Source organism: Leptinotarsa decemlineata, unplaced genomic scaffold (genome assembly GCF_025532065.1).
Source record: "Leptinotarsa decemlineata unplaced genomic scaffold, Ldec_3_MD MMD2_tig00026354_RagTag_RagTag, whole genome shotgun sequence".
Classification (NCBI taxonomy): Eukaryota; Metazoa; Arthropoda; class Insecta; order Coleoptera; family Chrysomelidae; genus Leptinotarsa; species Leptinotarsa decemlineata.
The window spans coordinates 1792352-1815802 of NW_027412702.1; the positions used below are offsets into that span (position 1 = coordinate 1792352).

General features: G+C 35.6%; 1 protein-coding gene across 1 annotated transcript; it reads right to left on the reverse strand.

Annotated features, from left to right (window-relative positions):
• Positions 1 to 19750: 19750 nt before the first annotated feature.
• LOC141486389 (uncharacterized) lies at positions 19751 to 22604 on the reverse strand. The gene is made up of 3 exons (XM_074184258.1): positions 22146 to 22604; positions 21984 to 22090; positions 19751 to 21036 (listed from the first exon to the last, which is right to left on the reverse strand). Exons 1-3 carry the CDS (start codon positions 22159 to 22161, stop codon positions 20431 to 20433), a joined length of 729 nt encoding a protein of 242 aa, XP_074040359.1. The 5' UTR covers positions 22162 to 22604; the 3' UTR covers positions 19751 to 20430.
• Positions 22605 to 23451: the final 847 nt, after the last annotated feature.

Consider the following 23451-nt stretch of genomic DNA (forward strand, 5'->3'; position numbering starts at 1 on the left):
TCTTTTTCTTCTAGTTTGAATCTGAAAAAAACTTTAATGCATGATCTTTTCGCTAAAAGTTTTTTGAACACAATTGATTTCTTCCTTTCTTTGAAGGTTTCTACAAAAGAAGAGCGCCAAATAGCTTTCTTACTAATGATAATTTACATTTTGTTGGATCTTAGATCATAATGTTAGTATCTAAGTATTTGATAAATCTGGACAATGAATCAGTGAACAACAAAAATTTGTTCGAAATATTTTTTATTTTTGAAAGGTTCTGCGATGGATTTTCAGCAGAAAACATTTATTTGACAACAATTAATTTCTTCCATGGTCACCTTCAAATTATTATCATCTGGAGTCAAAGAAATGAAGTATATAGTAGAGTATAGTCTATTTCAATATGTTTAAACATAATTCTATTAGTTTATTTAATCTTCCCAGAAGTAGTCTACTGCCAAGCAAAATGCGATGTTTCAGAATGGGAAAGTGATAGGTTTTCTGTCAAAACTAATTCTGACTGTAACATTTTTCCAAACTTATATGAATACCACCGAACAGGTGAAATACATTCTAATTCGAGAGAATCAAATCTACCCGGTTACATTTGGAATGTGTCGTATTATGGAATAGTTTGTTCATCTAGGCTCCTACATTCTGATGAAAGATATGAGAGTGGATAAAAATTCCAAGAATGACCAAGAAGTATTAATCAACACTGGCATACCATTCGGTCCGACGTGGACCGTAGAATATTGTATAACATGCGAACTGACTGGATTGAGGGTATTCAACAAGATGCGGAAGAGTTTTTTAGGTTTTCTTTTGAATGGACTCAATGATGAAATGTTCGAGCTAAAGGAGTTGGTTAAATATTATGTTGAAGATGAAAAACCTCTCGTTGACTCTGCTTTGAGAAATGATTCAAATAATGAATTGAACATTATGGAATCGAAAAATAAAGGATATCCAATCAGAAGGATCGACGTCACCAGTACATCGATAAGTGACATCTTCGGGGGTAATTGAAGTCGAGTATTCATCGTAACGGAGACCACATTACTGATAATATTCAGCCTTTCCCTCACCCTGCCACTCAACATTGATAAAGTGAAGACTGTCAGAGAAGCGCTCAAGGTATTCGTCTCCAAGAACAGTTTAGAGAGGCTGACTTCGTCGAAAACAAACGAGAAGGTCGAAACATGGGAGCAAATTCATCTGCAAACTTCCCGTTATCCTCATTTTGCACCTGAAGTTTTTCGAATACAGTCACGACCGTTGCACGAAGATTATCAAGGCTTCGCATTTTGAATTCGACTTGAAGAATGATTTGACTTTGGTATCGTCGGAAACACAGACTCCAACAGAGAAGCAATACAAGCTATTCGTCATCGTTTACCAGGAAGGCAAAAATGCCAACATTGGACACTACGAGACCGATGCGTTCCACGTCGGCTACAACTGCTGGATAAGGTACGACGATTCATCGGTCAACCGTGCAGAAAGAATACGTACTAAAACCCCAGAGAACGCGAGTTCTCTATTTGCTGTTTTACAGGAAAAGCGATATGATCCGGAATTTCTCTTTTGAGTTTTTATCGGATTAGATTTTTTGTTGGTTTCAATGAATTTTTTATTTTTCATTTTGTTGTAATATTCTTCAATGCATTTGTTACATAGATAAAAAAGTATTAACAATGAATTGTTAATCTGAAATTTATATAATTTACTTGCGTAACAAGCTTTTTGGCTTTTTACTTTTTCAATTCCATACAAAAAATATGGAAAACTTCCGAAAGAACGAAGAAAGTAGCTGACCCCATAAAGATGTGTAAATCAAGTTACTTTCGTCAGAAAGTTATGATATAAAATTTCACTTACATGGCACACTATAACACTCAATGGCGGACCTTGAAGTTTCGGATTGAGATTCATCAGCACCTCTGGATAATATTACAAGACGAAATAATCTTTTCTGTTGAAATAATTCTGTTTTTTCGTTAGCCAGCTGTGGCCGAACGACCACTCACAAAAGTCGAAACTTATGCGAGCTAAAGACTAACGAGGTGCTACCTTTTAACGTGTGATTTCTAACACGGATTGGACGATAGGAAGTGAAAATTCATCGTCCGACCTTGCGGTTCGAATCACCGGTTTGCACAGCGGTCGATTGACTGAATGGAACTGACCATCCACGTTAACCCACCAGACTACCAGCCAATTCATAACATTATGAATTCATGTCACGAAAGAAAAAAAATATACTTATGTCTCGATGGCAGTAACCAATTACATTCATACGCTCATTTGATTTGATCCAAGTTTGTTTCTGAAAGTAACTTCTATACAGGATCTAGACATCTTCTTCTTCATTTCTTCGGAAGATTCCCACAGTTTTTGAATATGGAGTAATTAAAAGCCATGCTCTCCTGCTTTGTTCTATATACATTCATACTTTTAAGTTTCAGTTTAACTCTCAGTTCTCATCTTATGACGAAAATTATACACATTAAAATTTCACTCGTATATCCTGTTTGCTTGATTTTATCATTTTAGTAGTAGAAATACCTACTATTATTTTTTTTTGTTGGTTGTGTTTTCATCACTCTCTGTCTGTTCTCTAGCGCTGATCTTTACACCTAGTTATATCATTTCCTCATCAATTTTACCAAATACTGCGAAATTTTCAGCAATCATCCCATGCTCTCCTGCCTTGTTGTCATTCCCCTGTATCCTTTACTTGGCCGCAATCTATATACACAGTCATACTTTTTATCATATTCATTTGATTTTCTGATGATTGAGATAAATACAGCTAATCCTTAATTTTACCGAATACATAACATTCCTCCGGTAATCGTCTTTTACTTTCCTGTTACACAAAACTGCTTTTTTCTGGCTACTTGGCCCGTTTATATTCGGCATTAGTCTCGCAAGTTTGGTTATTCTGTCTTTCAGTTTTTTTATAGTGGCTTCAAAATGTTTCCGGAAGTTTTCATATCATCGAAGATAATCCCGAGGTGTTTGAAAGTTTTTCCGGGCGCCACCATCGTACCGCTGAATATGAATTTGATGTCACTCCGTTTCCTTTTTGATCCCTTTCAGTATTTTCCGGGGCTACTTCCAGCCTGTGCCTGTGCGAAAGCAATTGTGTTAGCACCCTTTGGGAGTTCTAAGTTCAGTACATCGTTATTTATTACATTCGCTCCTATGTTTTTCCCTTCCTTTAAACAAACCTTGATCTTTCTATCATTAAAGTAGTCTACCAAAAGATTCATCAGGTATCTTCATACGGTCATTTTTTTCAGTTTGCTAATAATCAGTGAGCAGTTCGATGTATTAAATACACTTCCATAGTAGCAGGGGAGCCCACGATGCAAAATGGGGATTTACTCGAACGTCATTGAGACATATTAGGTTGCAAAGCTTAGATGATAAGAAGAAAAAATATAATATATACCTTTTCATCGGTGGGGGAAGCGGCTATATATTTTTAAATATGTAAAAAATACTGTTGCATGGACATACTTGAGCGCGTCAGATATTGATAGCATCAATGTCCTACGTATTTTTAATAATGTTGGTATGTTAATCTGATCGTTTGCATGATGTGGGTGGTTGTACGTGAGGGTTGAAAGTGAAAAAAAAAATTAATCGAGCTCGTCAGATTTTCTAAGGGGGTTTTAAGTGCAACAAAAAAAAGCTCTCATTCAATAATCTAACGATTTCGATCTGACGCAAACTCGCGGTCATTATTATAATGTGCAGAAAAAAATCGCTATTTTGAAATACTTAAGCGCCTCAGATTAAGATATATATGGTTCATCTTTATGTTTTAGACGTGCTGTCTCATAATCTGATGATTATCTAGAGGGATTCGCTTAATCAGACAAAAACAATATTTTTTAAACATTTTTTCTAATTCATTGAACTTATTTAATTGAGAAGCTCAGGAAATAGCATGCAAATAAATAAGTGTATGCTTGTATTTATAAGAAAATAATTTTTTAGTTTTTTATCATAATAATTATGTTGATTCACATATAATATGAAAAAATATACTTGTCAATTATATGTATTTGCTATGAAACATATTGGCTTAAATCTACATTTCTAAATATCAAAATCTCATTCATTCTGTTGGATATAAATAAGTTATATCAGAGCTGAGGAGCTGGAAAAGTTGATTGGTGAAACGAGCATCAAAAAAAGTGTTACACATCTGTTGTATGGGAAAATTGTTTTTGTTAAATTTCATTTTATGTCAATTTTCGAACTTTTCCATTTATCACGGTCTATAGTATCTCTCACTTTATGATACTGTTATCATGAACTATCTTTTGCGATAACAAGATAACTTCTATCGTTCTATGAATAGTGAAACTTTCGGATACCTACATCTACATTTTTGTATATCAAATAAGCCCAGACTAACAAAAAACTTATTTGAATATATTTGATATTTTCAATAGTAGGAATTCGTGATATTTTCTTCCAGAATTAATTCATCAGTTTCATTTTGAGATCAAAGTAACATTTCAGATTAATTCATTTCTTCTGATAAATTACTATAACTACTCATTCTGTAAATTGGTCTATTCCTTTTCTAAGAAGTTTTTCGACAAAAAATCAATACACTTCAGAATTCATCGGCATCACTATTGAAGTATTTGTAATGAAATTCATTGAATTGCTATCCGAACATATCATGTTTCAACTATTTACCCTTTTGCTACTGAAAGTTGATATAGAAGAAATATATGAGTAGGTATTTGTCAAAATTAGTTGAGGAACGAAAACATTTTGACAAAGTTACTGTTCAGTAATGGCGGAAGAATGACCTTCAAGGTCATCTTCAAAGTCATCGATATCCAGTGATGAAATCTTTGTAAACAGTTTTTAGCTTTTTCTGGGTAACTCTCAACGCCTCAAATATCTCCAATTCCATTGAAATATACTTTCGTTTTCAAATGACTTCAGAAAATATGATCATATGATCCAACGGAATTGAATCTGGCGAACTTGTTTGAAGTTTATAGGCTCCCGACTAGCAGATACCTCTACAGAAAGTATGTATTATTCAATGATGTTCGGTAACTACAATTTCATTTCCAAGAAAATTTTCCGAAAGAAAATTTCATCACTGACCTACAAAATTATATTCATCGATTGAACTCATCATTGGACAGATCAATCGTTTTTGAAGTATTAACTTCTTATATGAGGGTAAACCGCTTCGTTACGTAACGCGTTACGGCGCCAGTCTGTCTGGATTCCTTTTCTCCCATGCATGCAGCAGGCAGGCCCCTCCTTTCTCACCGGGCAGACGCTTCTCTCTCCTCTTTTCGCATAACTCAGTGTGTAGTGTGCGATAGACATATCCAGTGAGCATATAACAATAAAACAGTGCATCACAGGTACAAAAATATCATCTGTTTTGAAAGTAATTATGAAAAATTTTATGAAACAAGCAGAAGATGATCCTCGCAACATTACAGAATCTCCTAACGAAAGGTGAGCGTCACTAAATATACATGTTGTCCTTGAGTTCGGGTTGAACCGCGTCTGGAGTTTTTTGTTGTGTTTGTGTTGGAGATTCATTTTTTTGTTATTGTTTTTAAGTATTCTGACAAAATTGATAATGAGAAATGTTACTGACAAGTTGGATGAACATATCTGAATTCTGTACTTGTATAATACGATGATTCAAATGGGAGTGACCTGTGTGTGGGTCAGTTAAATAACATAGGTCATTCCTGCTGTAGTGCAGCAATCATTCAATAACATACTTTGACGGATGTAAAGATGCTTCTATTCAATTAAACTGCTTGCAGAACTTTTTCTTGCAAACGAATCTCATTTCTATGTTGCTATATAGGAATCCCAACTAGAGCCAATTTGTCTTTTTTTCTAGTTGAGTCTTTTGTGGTAGTTCATTACCACAACGTAGACGATGCTCGTTGAGAGCCGAAAGCTTCCGGAGTCGTTTGACTGTCCGAGAATATTTTTACTGATTTATGTGAGGTTGATTTCTGTCAATCTCTGCACACACAGTCGATAAAATATATTTTAACCTGAAAAAAGACAAAAACGCTAGGTCCCTAGGTATGTCAGTATAATTTGTTTCAGACTGCATACGAGTGCAACAGAGCCACAAGGTGTATTTGATTCATATATGAAACAACAACAGAATATTGTGACTTTCACTATCAACCAGTAGTCTGCTACATTCCGCATAAACCTAATTGGTGCAATATGTACAATTATGTATGAGATTCATCTAGACCCTTTCTCCAAAAAGATGTGAAACATATTTTTCAGACATCCTTCGATATGTCTATAAAACTTTTTCTTAGTGAGAGTTCCAGGTGCGTTTTTATAAACTAGGAGAATACCTATTTATTCGACATAACCTTTAGCGTTCTTTGTAGAATATCACATATACGGCTCTATTGATCATCATCATAATGACAAGATTATCTTTGTAAGAGCTTCTACTTGTATTCCGTCAGAGACATCAATCATCCAATCCATTAGTAGTGGTCAAAGAAATGTGGATAGTACCCCTTCCTGGGTCAGCCTCTGATGACCCTGTACTAATGGCCTGGATTCAAAGAATAGAAGTAATGATTTTGTTTATGAGCATGGTGAGGAATCAGCCATTGTTGAGGCATCGGATAATTTTTTTACAAGATTATGTAATGCTAAATCAGTCGAGTTGCCGACTTGATGAACATACTGGTATTTTTTCATAGGGTATGTATATTTCTTTGACTGGGGAAGATATCAGGCTAATTGGTCCCGTCGATTTGGGACTTGGCCTTTGCGGTTTTCTTCAGGTATCTATACCACTCTTCCTGCCAACCAACCAAGTGATTTGTGATTCCATGCCAGACTATCTCTATATGAATCCTAAACAAGCACTACTCACGAACATCAGAACAACAACTCTCTTCTCGACGCGCGTAGGTTGATGAAGCGCGCAGAAATGTTCGTTTTGAATTTATTCTAAATCAGAAGTAGCATTTCCACCATTCTTCAGCTCTATACAACTATGTAAAATTATTTAGAAGTCGTTTCAAAGCAGAGCTGAAAAAATACTCTACTTTCCAGTAGTTTTGGAAGGCTGAAATGAATAAATCACCTATTCTGTTCCGTTGGTGTGATAAATCCTTTGGAAACCTTCCAGCCGTTTGAATGAACTTACATTTTTCTTAGCTTTTCGAAGCATTTGTTCCATCAAGAAGAGACTTGTCATCTCTTTCAGTTTTCAAAGGGCAGTTCTAGTATCAGCAAGATATTACTGCTTCATACTACCTTCATGCTACATCTTATCACAATTGTGAATTGTAGAGAATCTGTCCTGAGTACCATCGAAGGGAATTCGTATAACCATGCCAATGAGTAGATTTAGAGTTATGATATTCCACTACTGTTATTTGACCTGTTTCAATATTGAATGGATTGTGTCTATGGTCTGAACAGAAATGTAGGTATTGTAGAAACAGCTCAGTGCCGTATATTATTGCTCTAAAAGTATTAGCTGGTGCTGGTACCTGGTACCTCTTGCCTATTACTAACAACAAAAGTTAGGTTGATCACTGAAATCTCTTCTCATAGTATATATACCGTGTTAGGAATCACACGTTAAAAGGTAAGACCTCGTTAGTCCTTAGCTCGCACAAGTTTCTCAACTTCTGAGAGTTGTCGTTCGTATGGGGGCGGCAGCTGATTAACGGAAAAACATATTTTAAACATATAATCATAGAGTAACTCACCTATGTGGTTGATGTTTGTGCTACATCACGATGTATGCTGTGAGTTGGCATCATATTCCATAATTATTTGATATTTGTTCCTGTTGCTGTAGTCGATAAGTCGACCCGTAGCGAGAGGGTTAGTGTGCCCGTCAGGTGGGACCAAACTATATAGATCTATATCTCCTGGCCAATTTTGGAGGTATTGACCTTCTAAATTTTTGAAAATATTAGTGGAACAAAACTATTTAAGATATGAACAAATTATAAAAGTTCAGATGAAACGTTTGTTCTGACAAATATTCGTAATCTCCTACCTACTTCCTCCTTTCTTTTATCTGCTCTACTTTGAAATTAAAAGGCCATAAAACTTGATAGATAATCTATTCGTTTCTTTTCCAATAACTATCTGCCATGAGCTCTAATTATACGTAACACTTGCATTACACTTGAAATTATAGGCAGCTGGTGAATAATATTCTATATTACATTTGCTTTCATTCCCACAGATTCCTAGATTAACAAGAATCAGACTAATAAATTGATGGATGTAGCAGTTACTACGTGATAGGAAATCATAATGAAGGAAAGAGAAATGAAACTTTCTATGTTTTTTACCACTTTTATTTATAACTAACGTCACTGTAGTTTCGTCCTATACGGACAATAAGTATAAGTTTGAAAATGTCCGTATAGGATGAAACTGCAGTAACGTTAGTTACAAATAAAAGTGGTAAAAAACATAGAAAACTTCATTTCTCTTTTCTTCATTAAAAATCAGACTAGGTATAGAAGGCAAATTGTACAACATCAAAATATATCGGTGAATACATGGATTGTGAACTTTACATATTTTTTCAGAATAACTCTGTCTTTCCTATATTTTCCATAATTTTTTTCTTCATAAACTCAAACCCTACCGTAGATGGATATGAAAGTATTTAAATACCATTCAGGTATATACAATAAAACCTTTATTTAAGATCATTTAGTGTTTTTTCTTCTCACACGTATTTCATATTTGTAGGCACATGCAGAATGTAGAGATATGTATCTTCTACAGCAAATGAAAGAGACTATTCAAAATCTCTTGAATTATTCTGATGATGGAGAAAAAGCTTTGGAATCCGTTATAACAGGATTGAGACAGCAATATATATGCCCAGAAACACATGACAGAAAATGCTACAGAAAATGTATTGAGAGTAATACCAAATGAAAATTGTGAAATACTAGAATCAATACATTTGTGTTTTGTTGGAAATATTCTCTTATGAAATATTCATCTACAATATATTCATTGAATATATGTCGGTATTGTAAATGCTTAGTACTGGCAAAGTACTTTGTATATGTGATGCACTATTTGGAACCTTTGGTGTAGTAATGAATATTACTGGAGTAAGTAACAAATCGTTATTTTAACACCCCGACATGTGTTTCGATCACCAAGTGATCATCTTCAAGATGAAGAATAAACTGAACTAATCTTGTTTCCTGAAAGGTTTAGGATAGATAATCATTTAGAATTTTCATTCTTCTCAGACTGAGTTGATTTCTCCTTTGTCATTTCAATATTGAATGGCAGTACATCCAGTTCACTGACAGTGGAACAGCTATTTCTCTAGATAAATTTCTGATTATTTGGATTCACCTCAAAGTAGGCTGAAACGTAGGCTGTATCATCAGATGTTTTTTAGTTGCCCTCTTCTCTAAAAATTTTTCATTGCTCCTGAATCGATGATGAAGCACAGCAGAAAAACGCCGAATAGGTAATTCACGATCGGGGAAAGAATTGCTGTAGTGTTTGAGTACTCTTACACTATTTTTCTGGCAAACCAAATAGGAATTAACATATCACATTTTTCTTGATTTACTTGAGAATATTTGACAAATAGTATTTCAACAAAGTTTCAAGGCAACTTGATTACTCATAATGATTCTGTTTTATCGAATCAAACCCATGTTTTTCCAACAGCATTGAAATGACGCTCCAGTATTTTCTGTTCTGTACAAAAACGGCTTCAATTTTATCATTATAGCAAACATATTTTGATTAACAAAATGAATAGGGCTAGTGTAATGAATTTCAGATGAAAATTATCCTTTTGTAAATTAATACCAAATAGCTCTGTGGTGTCAAGTGAGTGGTACTACATGATGATAACGGGTTTCTCTAGTTCAAATCCCAGCTCAATTTTTTTTCTGTTAGTAATAAAATATTGTCATTCGTATAAGTACCAAAATTAGTTGTTTGGACAATCATGGGGTTTTATTTGCCAAAACAAAAATTTTTTTCGTACTAGTGAAATAAGTAAATATTTCGTCGCTCATTTCCAACTTTAGGAAGGAGGTGATATGAGCTTTGTAGTTATGAATGTTCAACGAATCGAAATGTATGATGAATTATAGGTTATTCCATTAAAAAAAATATCACTTCATGAAAGATTTTGAATACGATTTTTTTTTTGTATTTCGGCATCGAGAAGGCCATTGCTACTAGTTTGCCCATTCAACCAAATTCGTGGCATCAATAATAATGCAGGAATAAGGAATGAATTACCCCTGATTTCGACTAGAATAAATCATTCATTGGCTTTCTACTACTCCATCTGATACAAAAAAAGGAATGAGGGAATCTTCCAAAGAAAGAAGGAAGTAATCAATTTGAAACTCTTTACATGAATGTGTAGATCATGCAAAGAAGTAACTTTCAGACACAAACTGAAAGAAAGTCCTCCTGAAACAGCTACTTTCTTTGGAAGATTCTCTCATCCCTTTCTTTCCCAAAAAATTAATCACTCCTAAAAATATAACCCCTTCAATTCAAATCATTTGTAAAGTATAATTCTCTTTCATTCATCTCAATCATAATCAAATGCATTTACTGGAATCCTTTTTTTATCATTTTCCTTATCTAATCAAGTTCAGGTTTATTATTGTTAATAATAATTATACACAAGGTGCATTCTTCAGATTCTAACTAAGAAAAAAAAAATCTGTTTAAAATCTGTTTTTCCGTTAACCAGCTGTCGCACCCCTACGAACGACAACCCTCAGAAGTCGAAACTTGTGCGAGTTAAGGATTAACGAGGTCTTACCTTTTAACGTGTGATTCCTAACACGGGTTGGACGATAGCAAGTGAAGGTCGATCGTTCAGACTAGGGCTTGAACCACCGACCAACACGGCAGTCAATTCAAGTGAGTGAACAAAGCACCCACGCCGAACCGCTTGGCTACCGACCGACCAAAGAAGAAGTTGTTCAGAAACATTGCATCTCTGTTCCAGTCCTAAAAGTGAAATAAACATATATATATACTATTTCAGTATGTTTGAAACTATTTGATGATGAAACTTCAATGATATATTTGGACCATTCTCTTTGAGATTCAACATCCTGCATCATTTATAATGAAAATTGTTCTGCGTTACATACTCAGTTGATTTGTTTTGCAGCTAATAAATTGATGGATGTAACAGTTACTACGTGGTGGGAAATCATAATGAAGAAAAGAAAAATGAAACTTTCTGTTTTCCACGACTTTTATTTGTAACTAACTTTACTGCAGTTTCGTACTAGAGGGACATTTTCAAACTTGTACATTGAAGTTTAATGTATAATGTATAAGTTACTAACTTATACAAACTGATACATTCTTATACATTTAACATTCAAGTTTATACATTGAAGTTTAATGTATAACTTTGAAAATGTCCTTATAGGACGAAACCGCAGTAACGTTAGTTACAAATAAGAGTGGCAAAAAACTAATTTCTCTTTTCTTTAATATAACGTTTCACTTACGTGGAACACCATCCTCAACAGCGGACTGCGTGGTTTCGGAATGAATCATTCAATTGATTTCTTCGAAAGTTCCTCACAATTTTTTCATAAAGATGGAGAAGTACTGAGTCATAAGGTTTTTTTTTTCGGTGACAGGGATACATCGAACCTGTTATGGGCTTCTAGAAGTAGATGATACTGTACAACATTCAAGCCTTTATCATTTTGTTGAAACCCAATTGGGATCAGTTAGGTTAGGTTCAAAGTGAGTGGGTCTATTCGACTCTCTACCGTGTGCCTCTCACCTAGTCACATTCGACCAAATGAATCCAGCTTCTTAACGAAGCCGATTCGTTTGTATGGTGAGTGGTCTTTTAGGTCAGATGGTAAGAGTACGGCTCTGCCGAACTCTAAAAACCTGATTCGGTCCCCAGCGGGGCAGGCGCAAAGTATATGCTCTGTTGTTTCATCGTTAATGAGGTAGTCGGATTGTCAAGGTGCAAGATTCACACCTTGATACCCGCGACAACCTTCCCATATGAGGGTTTTTGCAGGTCAGCTATACCTGACAATGCCTTAGATTCAACCGTACAGGGCATTTTCGCCTCTGGTTTTGATGAATCATTACTTGAGCGTAAACGTTTGCTAACTTGCTCATGGGGGGTTTGTTCCTCCACCCGAGACAGATTCTGCGTACGTCGCTCAAGAATTTGGTGCAAGGCGGTTTCATAAGGTACTAGACGACCCAGTCGTTTCCTGGATGCACCACCAAACCTTTTTTTAGGTTCAGTTATTCGATCAGGTGTTGGAGAAGCTCTCGCTCCTGATCTAAATTCACAGGGAGGTCAGTTGGGTCGTAAGCTCAACATTTGGGATCAGTAGTTGAAACAATATATTCGATATCCGAACAATATTTGGAAAGGCAAATGAATACGAATAAAGTAATATGAATTGCATTTCAATAACAGAAACTTAAACGGTTCAATACGGTTGACTTTGACTATGAAGTCATCTTGGTTAAGTTCCTTCGAAAAAAAATATGAAATTGTGATGTAAGTTCTGAAGGAAAGTGATTTCGAAATTAAATCCTAATTGGCCAAATTTCAATCCCAATTTAATTATACAGTCAACGATATATTTGTTGAGAAGCATGCATCTGAAGGCAACCCTTGTATAGACAAATAACTGTTGGTTATCGAACTCATCCCTGATTTTCTGACTTTTCTCGATCGGTCACATATTCCACATAATCTAATGTGGCTGATCCAACTAAAAGAGTCGTTTATGATAACATTAGAACAAATATATACCCAATTTGTACAATTTCTGGAATCTTATCAACTTTCGACCCTATAGGCGTCATTACTTCAGTTTACTCATGTGAAAGATTCCGGAGAATTTCGTTTTCGAATGGTATGGGACTAGACAAAAAACTGATTTGAATAAATTTGATTTTATAAATGAGAATCCAGATAGTTTCTTCAGACGGAATTTTGTTGTTCGTATTGGAAGGCTAGACATACATTTTATCGCGAATGTCTGATTCGATGAAAAGTTTGGTTGTTGAAATTCGGAAAATACATAATTTTTTCTGGAAAGTGAGTTTCACCATCATTGATCACCCATATTTTTTTCATATACATAAACTTAGGGTGAAAAGTGTTGAAAGAGTTGAATATTATCGGGCATAGTAGTTGGGACGACTAATGGAAATGCTCAAAATTCACCTACCACCTGAATGGGGTTGGTCAAAGTGATATACACTGCACGCCACTCGCGATGGAACAACACCCGTTTTTACGGTAAAACATACCAGAGGGCAAAATAGTTTGCTACCAATACCTGAACCCCTTCATTCTATCTGGAGAATACTCTCAGGTATCAAAGATGCAGACATTTTCACGAATTCGTTTGGCTGTGAAATGCTATCATCCATTGTCACAACACCACATTCTCAGATTATCGAGATAGTCTGGAGCAGTGTATGAAAAATTATCGATGACGGCATCTAATATATCTGAGGAAGACCTTTCTCTTAACTAATTCTGGGTGCCAAACATCCAAATTTTATCCCAACCAGAAGTGAGAGCTCTCCGATTGATGAGCAAATACCGCAAAAAATGAAACAAATCTATTTCCAAAAGTTCACATATCGAAAACTGTACATTTTTGAGCTTTGGCTGTGGACATTTTTAATTACCACATCAAGAACTACAACATATCAAAATTTCGGCAAAATTTACGGCAAGCCATTTCTCATGAGAAATGTGCGGGTCCTTTATTAAAATATTGAAGAAACATTTTGCCAATCGAAACAAAATTAACCTTAATACTCATTGCAACAGCGGAACAACCGTTAATTAAAAAAAATCGCACTCGGTAAGCAGAAAGAATTCAGATTACAGAAGATACGGGGGTGTTTCCATGAGAAGTGAAACAAATTTGGATTTTTCGGGACTGAAATTTTTTCAAGAAAAAAAATGTTTTTGGTAGTGAGCTGGTGGTCCTGATAACGATTCTAAAGGAATTTTGAGCCTAGTTTGCCCCCTAGTGCTTTTTACCGTAAAAATGGGTTGTTCCATCGCAAGTGGCGGGCAGTGTATATCACTTTAGCCAACCCCATTCAGGTGTTATGTCCATCATGAGAGTTTCATCATTCTACCTCGATTATTACGGAAGATACGGGGGTGTTTCCATGAGAAGTGAGACACAGTGTATTAGAATACAGCATTTAAATACTACAAAATGTTTTTTGAATAATTGAGGATACTTGTTTTCTCTTACATCTAAAATAATAACATTCCATACTCATTTTTTGTTTTTTTTCCATTATTCAAATTATTTCAGCTGAAAATACAAGCTCAGTTCCCAAACATGAGAATGTAACACATTTTCTTTTATTATATAAGGTCGAGGAAATAGAACAATGGAATAACTTGGAAAGACAAATGTTCTTTGTCATGAATCTGGATGAATCAAAATTCATCAAGAAAATGTCTTGTCTAAATCAAAAACTAGAAAAATTAGGAGCTAAAGAAAGGAAAAACAAATCAAAGAAATATTTCGAGTCAGTTTTTGATAAGAAAGAACTTGTTCTGGTTTGGTTTGAGTTCTCTGAGCTGATTTTTGTCAGAAATGAATCTGAGATAAAGGACTGTTTCAAATCTTAACAACATATTCACATATGAAACTGAAAACAATGAGGAGTTCCCATTCTTGGATATCTTGGTGGTTAGAAGCACCAGGGATCTGGAATTTCATGTCTGTAGGAAGGATATCAGTACTTTAAAAAAAAACTGATAATTCACTTCACTACAACAAAAAATGGCAGGACTGAAATTTCATGCTCATGGGCTTATTAGTTCTTGAGTGAAAAAAGATTCGACATTGTATCACGAACAACGGCCATCCTTCAAATGTAGAAGAAGAGAAAGTGATTTGAAGGAAAATCTTCGACTTCGAAAGACGGATTACATTGCATTTGCAAAAAGTTTAATATTGAGTAGCCTTCAAAACATTTCGCTCACTTCAAAAAATGTTAGGTTACCTTAAGTTGAGATCGCTGAATGGCATTTTTGTGCAAGCGTTTCTTGTCGCAGCCCATATTTAAAGGTAGAGGACGCATATTGGTGAGCACATCTGGTAAACAATTAAAAAACAGGTATAAACAATGAAATTTTTTCAAATCGCTATTAAATATATTATGAACTATTGTATGAGAAATTGAAAAAATATTCTTTGATTTTTTTTCGAACATTTAAAAATTTCTGTTTCCAAAATTTTAACTCCATCGTGAAAAATCATAGATCCATTTTTATTTGTACTTCAATACAGAATTGGAAAAATAGTCCGGTTGAAAAATGATTCCATGCAATTTTTTGAACATTTTAGGTTTAAACGATATGACACGGGATTGCCCCATGACAACATGCATTTATCAGTACGGTGATTGACTAAAAAAATTGAGGTCGAATAGTTTTCTGTACTCATGAAAGGATTCCTCCTAGACTAAATCATTACATATTATGAAACACAATCTCCTCTACTTGTCTGTCTGTCTGAACACGATAGGTAAGCCGAGGTGTATGTCGAGGGGGCTGAAGTCGGAAACTGAGGGAGTTCATCATGACTTGCCAGGATGATGTCTTCTTGCTATCAGCATGTCCAGCATATGCGATCTGGGCCTATATCCATCGACATAAGGCGGCCCTAAGAGAGATATATTATCATCTACGGCACTTTTACGGTATTGACGAGACACCGGTGTTGCCCTACGCTCCGGGGGATATTGAATCCGTTGTGGGGAACGAGAAGTGCCGAATTTATTGGAACTAATCGTTTCCCACCCACAGGCTCATACAAGCTAATAAGCCTGATTTAGTCCTTCTCGACCACCAGAGCAAAACAATATTTGTCGTGCAGTTTTCAGCTCCTGGCGATACGAATATCGTCAGAAAAGAGGGGAAAAACGGATAAAATATCGAGATTTTCTCTTCGAACTCTGCAGACTCTATATAGATCACTCTGTCAAGTTGGTTGTTCTGATTATTGGATTCTTTGGTGGAACGATGCCCTCTCTACTCTCGAATCTTAAAATCATACTGGCTTGCCGCACTAAGGCAGAAATCTTAGCCGCACAGTTACAGAAGGCTGTCATTCTTGGCTCACTGCACTTGCTCAGGGCACATGCTTTTTGGACCCAATGATCACTTACCCCACGGTGTGGGGAGTGGTCATTGGTTGATAATGCTGGCGCGCCCTCTCGAATGTATCGGGGCTTCGGGGGATAGGGCCTGACCAGCGCACACTACGGTGAAAAAAATGTCGTTATTCATCACAATGAGAAGTACAAATTACATGAAATTCAAAGTAATGATGAATAGGCGGAGTTCAGCTATGAGAGCTACTTTTGAACCCAACCTCGCTTGGTATGTATTTTTATTATTTTTTATAATATTCGGATATGTGAGAAATTGCCAAAATCGTTTTGCATATGTCGTGCCCTATCACTGTCGTGTAAGAAACATGTCTTTTAACCTTTTCTCAAAGTTTCTTTAAAGTTTATAGGAATGGTATTATACAACTTTGCCGCCTTGTAGGAGAAACTTCAAGTAAACATTGCTGTGGAATGCCTCGGAATGAGCAAAGTATACCTATTACGAGAAGTGCCACCAGTCTTTCACGTAAGTAAGGCGGATATCCCGAAACAAGAATTATATGCGTGAAACTAAGCAAATGGATTGTTCTTAGATATTTTAGTGAAAGCTAGTCAGAATCTCGAAAGGATGGAGTTATGTGATCATACTTTCGGAAACCGTAGGAAAATCTGACACAACTATTTTGTATACTGGAGTCGCATTGCATCTAATTGTTGTAAGGCGGGTCCATAGATACAAGCGCAGTAAGCTAACATTGAAAAAAATAAGTGTTTCACAGAGTCTCAACTTCAGACTTTTTGATAAAAGGTGTCTACTTGGAAAAAGTTGTCTCAGTATATTAAATGACGTTTTGAACAGATGCCTTGCATGCTTTGTGAATCTCAAGTCTGTATCTAACCACAAGCCCAGATTTTTACATTCATTCACAAAAGGAATTATGTTATTGGTGACACGGAGCGACAATGACTCACACACAATATTTCTTTTACTTTTGGGACCAAATAACATGACCTGGGATTTCTTTGGATTGATAGTAAGAATATGTGCACAGGATACATCTTATAGAGTTTTAAGGTTTCTGTTAATATTTTCATTAGCGAGTGTAATATCTTTTAAGCTGAATGAACTATACAATTGAGTATCATCGGCGTAGTGATGTATTTTACCAAAACTAACAAATTCATTAAAGTCACTAATATAAATTGCAAAAAGGAGCGGTCCCAGAACTGAACCTTGCGGTACACCAACTTTTTTTGATATTATTGTTGATTGGTTACTATCAAGGTGGGTTGATTAGGTTCTTTTGGAGGAATAGCTATTAATAAGTGACACTGCATTATGGGTGGAACCAAAGCACTTAAGTTTTATGGACAATAAAGAAGGATCCAAGGTTTCGAATGCTTTACGGTAATCAAGCATTGAGAGACATGTGAAATTTCTTTCATCAACTGATTTTAATATGTCGTCAGTTACGAGACTCAAAGCCGTAGTAGTGCTATATAGAGGGCGAAATCCAGACTGAACGGGGGTGATGAGATTTTTTCGTTTAACGTAATCTGTGATCTGTTCTTTAATGATCATTTCAAAGGCTTTTGAGATGGCAGGAAGAAGAAGGTCTAATATCAGAGAACTCTGAGGGATCGTTACATTTTGCCAATGGCTTAACTTTAGCATGTTTTCATTGGGAGGGAAATTTACTAGTCTCAATGGCAAAGTTGAAGATATATGTTATGTATTCCAATAAATGGTGCAAAACTAAATCCCACATACGGATTGTGATTCCATCAGAGCCCATAGCATTACTACTGATTTTATTAAAGTGCTTATTCACTTCATACGAGTTTACACTATGAAAAATAAACTCTTGTTCGTATTTAGGATTATGTTTCGCATACAGCTATTTGGCAGTTTTTTTGAATATCGGTATATTTATGAAATGTTCATTCAGATCATTAAAATTTTTTAAAAACGGCGGAATAGCTGGAGTTTTATTATCTCGAAGTACTTCAAAAGATCTGAGAGTATTCCATGTAGCCTTAGAATTCTTCTGTCCAAGTACATAATTGAAATAAACACGGCGGACAGCACTAGAGACATATTTACGCAGTTCTTTATAGTATTCCCAAGATCCCGGTGTTCTCATTATTTTGTATCGTTAGAATGCTTTGTATTTCAGTTCAAGCATTAGCTTTATATTGTACGTTATCCAGGGTTTGGGCGGCTAAGTAGCTCTAATTGTGCGAGTAGGAATATGAGTATTGAACATTTGTATTAATATCATTCAAGAAGGAAAGCATGTCATCAACATCATCTGAAAGATAAATACTGCCTCAGTTGACCTGTAATAAATCTTCTTCAAAGAAGTTTACTTCAAGATTTCTGAAATCACGGTAACTAACAAACTTTTCATATTTTGTTTTGGGTATATTAACCTCAAGAATGATAGCAAAGTGATCGGAAACACCACCAATATCAATAACATCTGAGGACAAAATGTGCTGTAAGTTATTCACAACAAGAACGTCTATGAGAGTTTGGCTGACTTCTGTTACCCTGGTTGGATATTGTACCAATTGTACCAAACTATAAAAAGTCTAAAATATTATTGAATAATTGACATTTTCTATCGGAAACTAATAAATCTATATTGAGATCTCCCAGAATAATGAATATATTACTTCCTGGAAGTAAATCAACTACGGCCTCTTCTAATTCATTAAGAGAACTTAGTATATTAGCTGATAGTGGCCGATAGACAACTTCAACAACAACAGTTTTATATTTGAATTTCAAGGACACCCATAGCTGTTCAAAATGTTCACTAATATTGGAGTGCATGACGGTACATATTAAGTGATTCTTCACATAAAAAGCTACACCTCCCCTCAAACCATTTCTATCAGCGTGCAAGAACTTACAATCACTGAGATTGAATAAGTTTAAGTCAGTTCTTTCATCACTGAGCCAAGTTTCTCCCAAGGCAAAAATATCAAAGTCATTATCACGAATGTTATTTTGCAAAGTGTCAAATACAGTTGACAGAGATCTGACAGTGATATTCATTAGACTGATATTTTTATTCATATCGATAGGCATTCCTAATTTCGGTAGGCTAGATTTCACTTATCAGTGATAACTAGGCAAAAAGTATTCAAATATTTCCAGAACTCTAAATGAAGATAACAAATTTTTTCTCTTCACAAAAACAACTTAATAATGACATACATACAAATGTGTGCTAGGAAATTTAGTCCGGTACGAATACACACTAGAATTACTTGCGATAGCGGCGAGTTCTCTGATGGTTCCCTTTGCCTGTTCCTTGATTCGAAGGAATATATTTTGAGCTACCTGAACAGTTGATTCTTCAAGTTCCCTTAAGCCGGGTCCACATTAGTAAAAATTTACGTTGTGCGGGGCATTCGGCACAAATTTTTATGCAACATACAAATTTATGCGAGTGTGGACGTTTTCGCATGTGTTCGCCGCACACAAAGGTACGCAAAATTTTTCGCCGCATTCAACGCACGCCATCCGTGGCTTGTCGGTTTTTTTTGGAGATCAAAGGAATTTGCGTCACAAAATCGTGCAATTGTGGACGTATGTTTCCAGAACGCAGTAATTTCATCAAGTGTTATTGTCATTGTTTTGCTTTGGTGTTCTGTTGATATTGAAATCAGAGAGTGCCTATGTCTGATAATTTAATAATGAAAAGGAAATGGGCTGCTTTCCTTGTTATGCACCATCTTATCATCAAAAAGGAAAAAGAGACAAAAACAAAAAATATGAGGCGGTATTGGATAAGGCATCTGTATCAAAAAAGAAAACAATTAGACAGCATTGAATTAGTGAATCTATTATCCTTGGATGAGAGTACTGGTCATTTTAAAAATTTTTTGCGGATGGCACCAAATGATTTTGAGTTTTTAATAAATAAGATTGGACCGAAAATTGCCAAAATGGATACAAAGCTTAGGAAAGCCATACCTGTAAAAGAAAAATTAGCTCTCACACTACGTTTTCTGGCAACGGGGGATTCATATGCAAGCCTTCAATATCTTTTTAAAATATCTAAACAAAGCATATCACTCTTCGTTCCAGAAGTGTGCAGTGCTTTAATTGACGAATTGAAGGATTATGTTAAGGTAAGTAATAAGATTTGATTGATGCTTTTGCCATAACAGAAAACACTTTTTAATAAAACGAAACGTAAAGTAGAATTCACATCATCTCAAACATATAATTGATTAAAGTGTAGTGAAATAAACAAAGTCTTGTAGTTCTGCTGCTACTGCTTCTGATGTAGTATGACTGACTGAGGATTGTGTATTTGCGTGTCCATCATTGGAATCCAAAACCTCGTTCGAAAATGGTGAACGAGTGGATTCATGTGAATACAATGATCCAGGACTTGACGTATTGTACTTTTCCATCTCGGCGTCAAATATCAACTGATTTATTTTATGAACTAAAATTGCCTTGGTTCGGTGATCAAAGGTGTTAAGTCGGTCCGCCACATATTTTGCAAATATCAATGATGACTCGTCTGGTGGTATCGGCTGTTGCAGAAACTGAAAAGCCTTTTCAATGCGAGGGTCTTCCTTTTCTGTAGTTTTTGCTCGTTTTCTTTTAGATGTCGAAGGTTTGACAAAAGATTTGGATGTTGATGCTTCCTGAGTATTGTCAGTCACCTGAGTCACCTCTATTGATTTTTTTCTTTTTGAAGTGCCTGGAGCAGGGGGCTCAAGGGTTTGTTCAATATTTTCTCCAAGTTCTGGAAATGCCCGGGTTTCCTGGTGCAAATGTACTTCGCTCTCGACTTCGCTAATTTCACTATCATCAGTTGTTTCACTCTGAAAAAAACACGTAACGCGTTATTAATTATTTACTTAATTATTATTTATCCTAATTGCAGATGCCGACAACGCCAGAAGAATGGTTAACTGTTGCAGAAGCGTTTGAGACAATGTGGAACTTTCCAAATTGTGTAGGTTCTATGGATGGAAAACACATACACCTTCAAGCACCGATAAACAGTGGAAGTGAATACCATAACTATAAGGGATTTTTTAGCATCGTGTTATTCGCATTGGTCGATGCAAATTACAACTTTATGTATGTTGACATTGGATGCCAAGGAAGAATTTCAGATGGTGGGGTTTTTCAAAACTCTGATCTTCATCATAAAATTGCAGGTGACACACTAAACTTGCCGCCAGCAAAACCTTTTCCCGGAAGGCAAAACGATATACCTCATGTATTCATAGCAGATGACGCATTTCCACTTACTGAACATATCATGAAACCATATTCAGGAGCACACTCAAGAGGATCAATTGAAAGAGTATTGAATTACAGGCTAAGCAGAGCTCGAAGAGTTGTTGAAAATGTGTTTGGAATTATGTCGTCAGTGTTAAGGGTGTTGCGAAAACCCCTTCTTCTGGAGCCTAATAAAGCACAAGTAGTTGTTATGGCAGTAGTATGCTTGCACAATTATTTAAAACAAAGTAAGACGTCAAAGAACATTTATATTCCTCCTGGAATGGTTGACTCGGAAGAGCAAGGCCCCCTAATGCAAGGGAGCTGGAGACATGGTGGTGATTGCTTTGGAAATATGCGAAATTTGCCACGCCGAGCGACTATCACTGCTAAAGATATTAGAAAGGAGTTTGGAGAGTATTTTACAACTGTAGGTGTTGTTCCATGGCAAAATGAATATTCATAAATAATGTTAATTTGTGAATGCGTCAATAATAAACTGCTTAATACATGCATGTATAGGTCTATTAGTTCTACTTACATCATTTATTTTTTCCGAGCTAATGGTTTGTCGTGGATCGTCCTTTTCCATAAGAAATGCGAAACTGTTGAAGGCAAACCCATCCGATCTATATATATCTTTTGCACCTAAAACAATTTGTATATTAATTTTATTACTTAAATTAATTAAAAACAAACTTACCTTTGCCGGTTCCCATCGTCTTTCGTGCTTTCGCTTTTTCTCTGCGAAATGAGCCCAGCAGGCTCGATATTTTCTTTTTTGCGTCTTCTACATCTATATTTAAAGCTGTAGCGACTTCGTCCCAAGCATCATTTTTTTTTTAATTTTATGGAAATACCACTTATCTGTTGGGTCCCATAACATCCTGTGTTTTTGATATTCTTGAATTAACTGGAGACTGTCCTCTTTGTTTAAATTCATTTTTGTTTATTTTCTCGATGTACTAACTCGGTAGGTACCGCGAAAAAACTAAATTCAACAAAAACAAACCACCACACAACTTCGCACACGTGTTGAGCAGGGACGCACGGCGCACAACGTAAAAATTTGTGCAGGGAAGTTAACCAATTTGCGACGCAAATATTTATGGCGAATCCTCAATTCAACACACAACGCAAATATTTACTAATATGGACCCGGCTTTAGGTTTTCAACCGCGTATACATTTCCATTCACAACCAGATGTTTCCCTTTTCTAAACGCATAAAGGTTTTTCGATTTAGCTAACTTCAGGTGGGCTACTAATAGCTTCTGATCTTTTCTACCCTGGGTCGAAAGATCTTGCGATACACTAATTTTTTTATGTTTGTGTTTGTAACAGTTCTGAAGGATTTGTTGTTTTTTCAGATAAGAAGTGAATTCCGATTTGATAGTAGGGGTGTTTTGGTTGCGAAAGGAATAAATGTTGTTGATATCTCGTACTTCTAGTTCAACTTCAAGGAGCTCGGATAGTATATTTGTCACATGAGTAGCTATAGAAACAGACTCTAGAATTTCCAGTCCATAAATGAGTATATTATTTTTCTTTGATCTTCTTTCAAGCAATTTACTTTCACTTCCCAGTTCCCCAACCTTTTTCCCGAGATTTTCTATTCTAGCCCTATTTTTATCTAGGATGTCCAAGAGTTCTTCATTTTTCTTTTTGATTTCCAATTTGATGTCTTCTTTGTTTTTTTCGCCTTCTTCTTTAATCAATCTCAAACTCTCAAGTACTTGCATATTAGGCACATCGGTTGTCATGTCTTATTTATAATATCAAAAACTAGTTTAACCGTACTAAATAGGTATATCAGCTGAAAAAAATTTGGGTGGCTCACGCCTATTCACAGTCGACCAAATAAACCCAGCTTCTTGACGAAGCCGATCAGTTTGTAAGCTGAGTCATTTTCCAGGTCAGATGCCTACTAATAAATTATAAAAGTATATGAAAATATTGCAGACCAAACCTTGATATAATGATTCATCGAATCTTTTTAGAGTCAAGTCA

What these genes read in the sequence shown, in the direction of transcription:
- LOC141486389 (XM_074184258.1), bottom strand. An exon ending in GCTCGGAAAAAATAAATGAT is followed by an intron (nt 21,037 to 21,983) that starts GTAAGTAGAACT and finishes TGTTTTTTTCAG; the next exon opens with AGTGAAACAACTGATGATAG.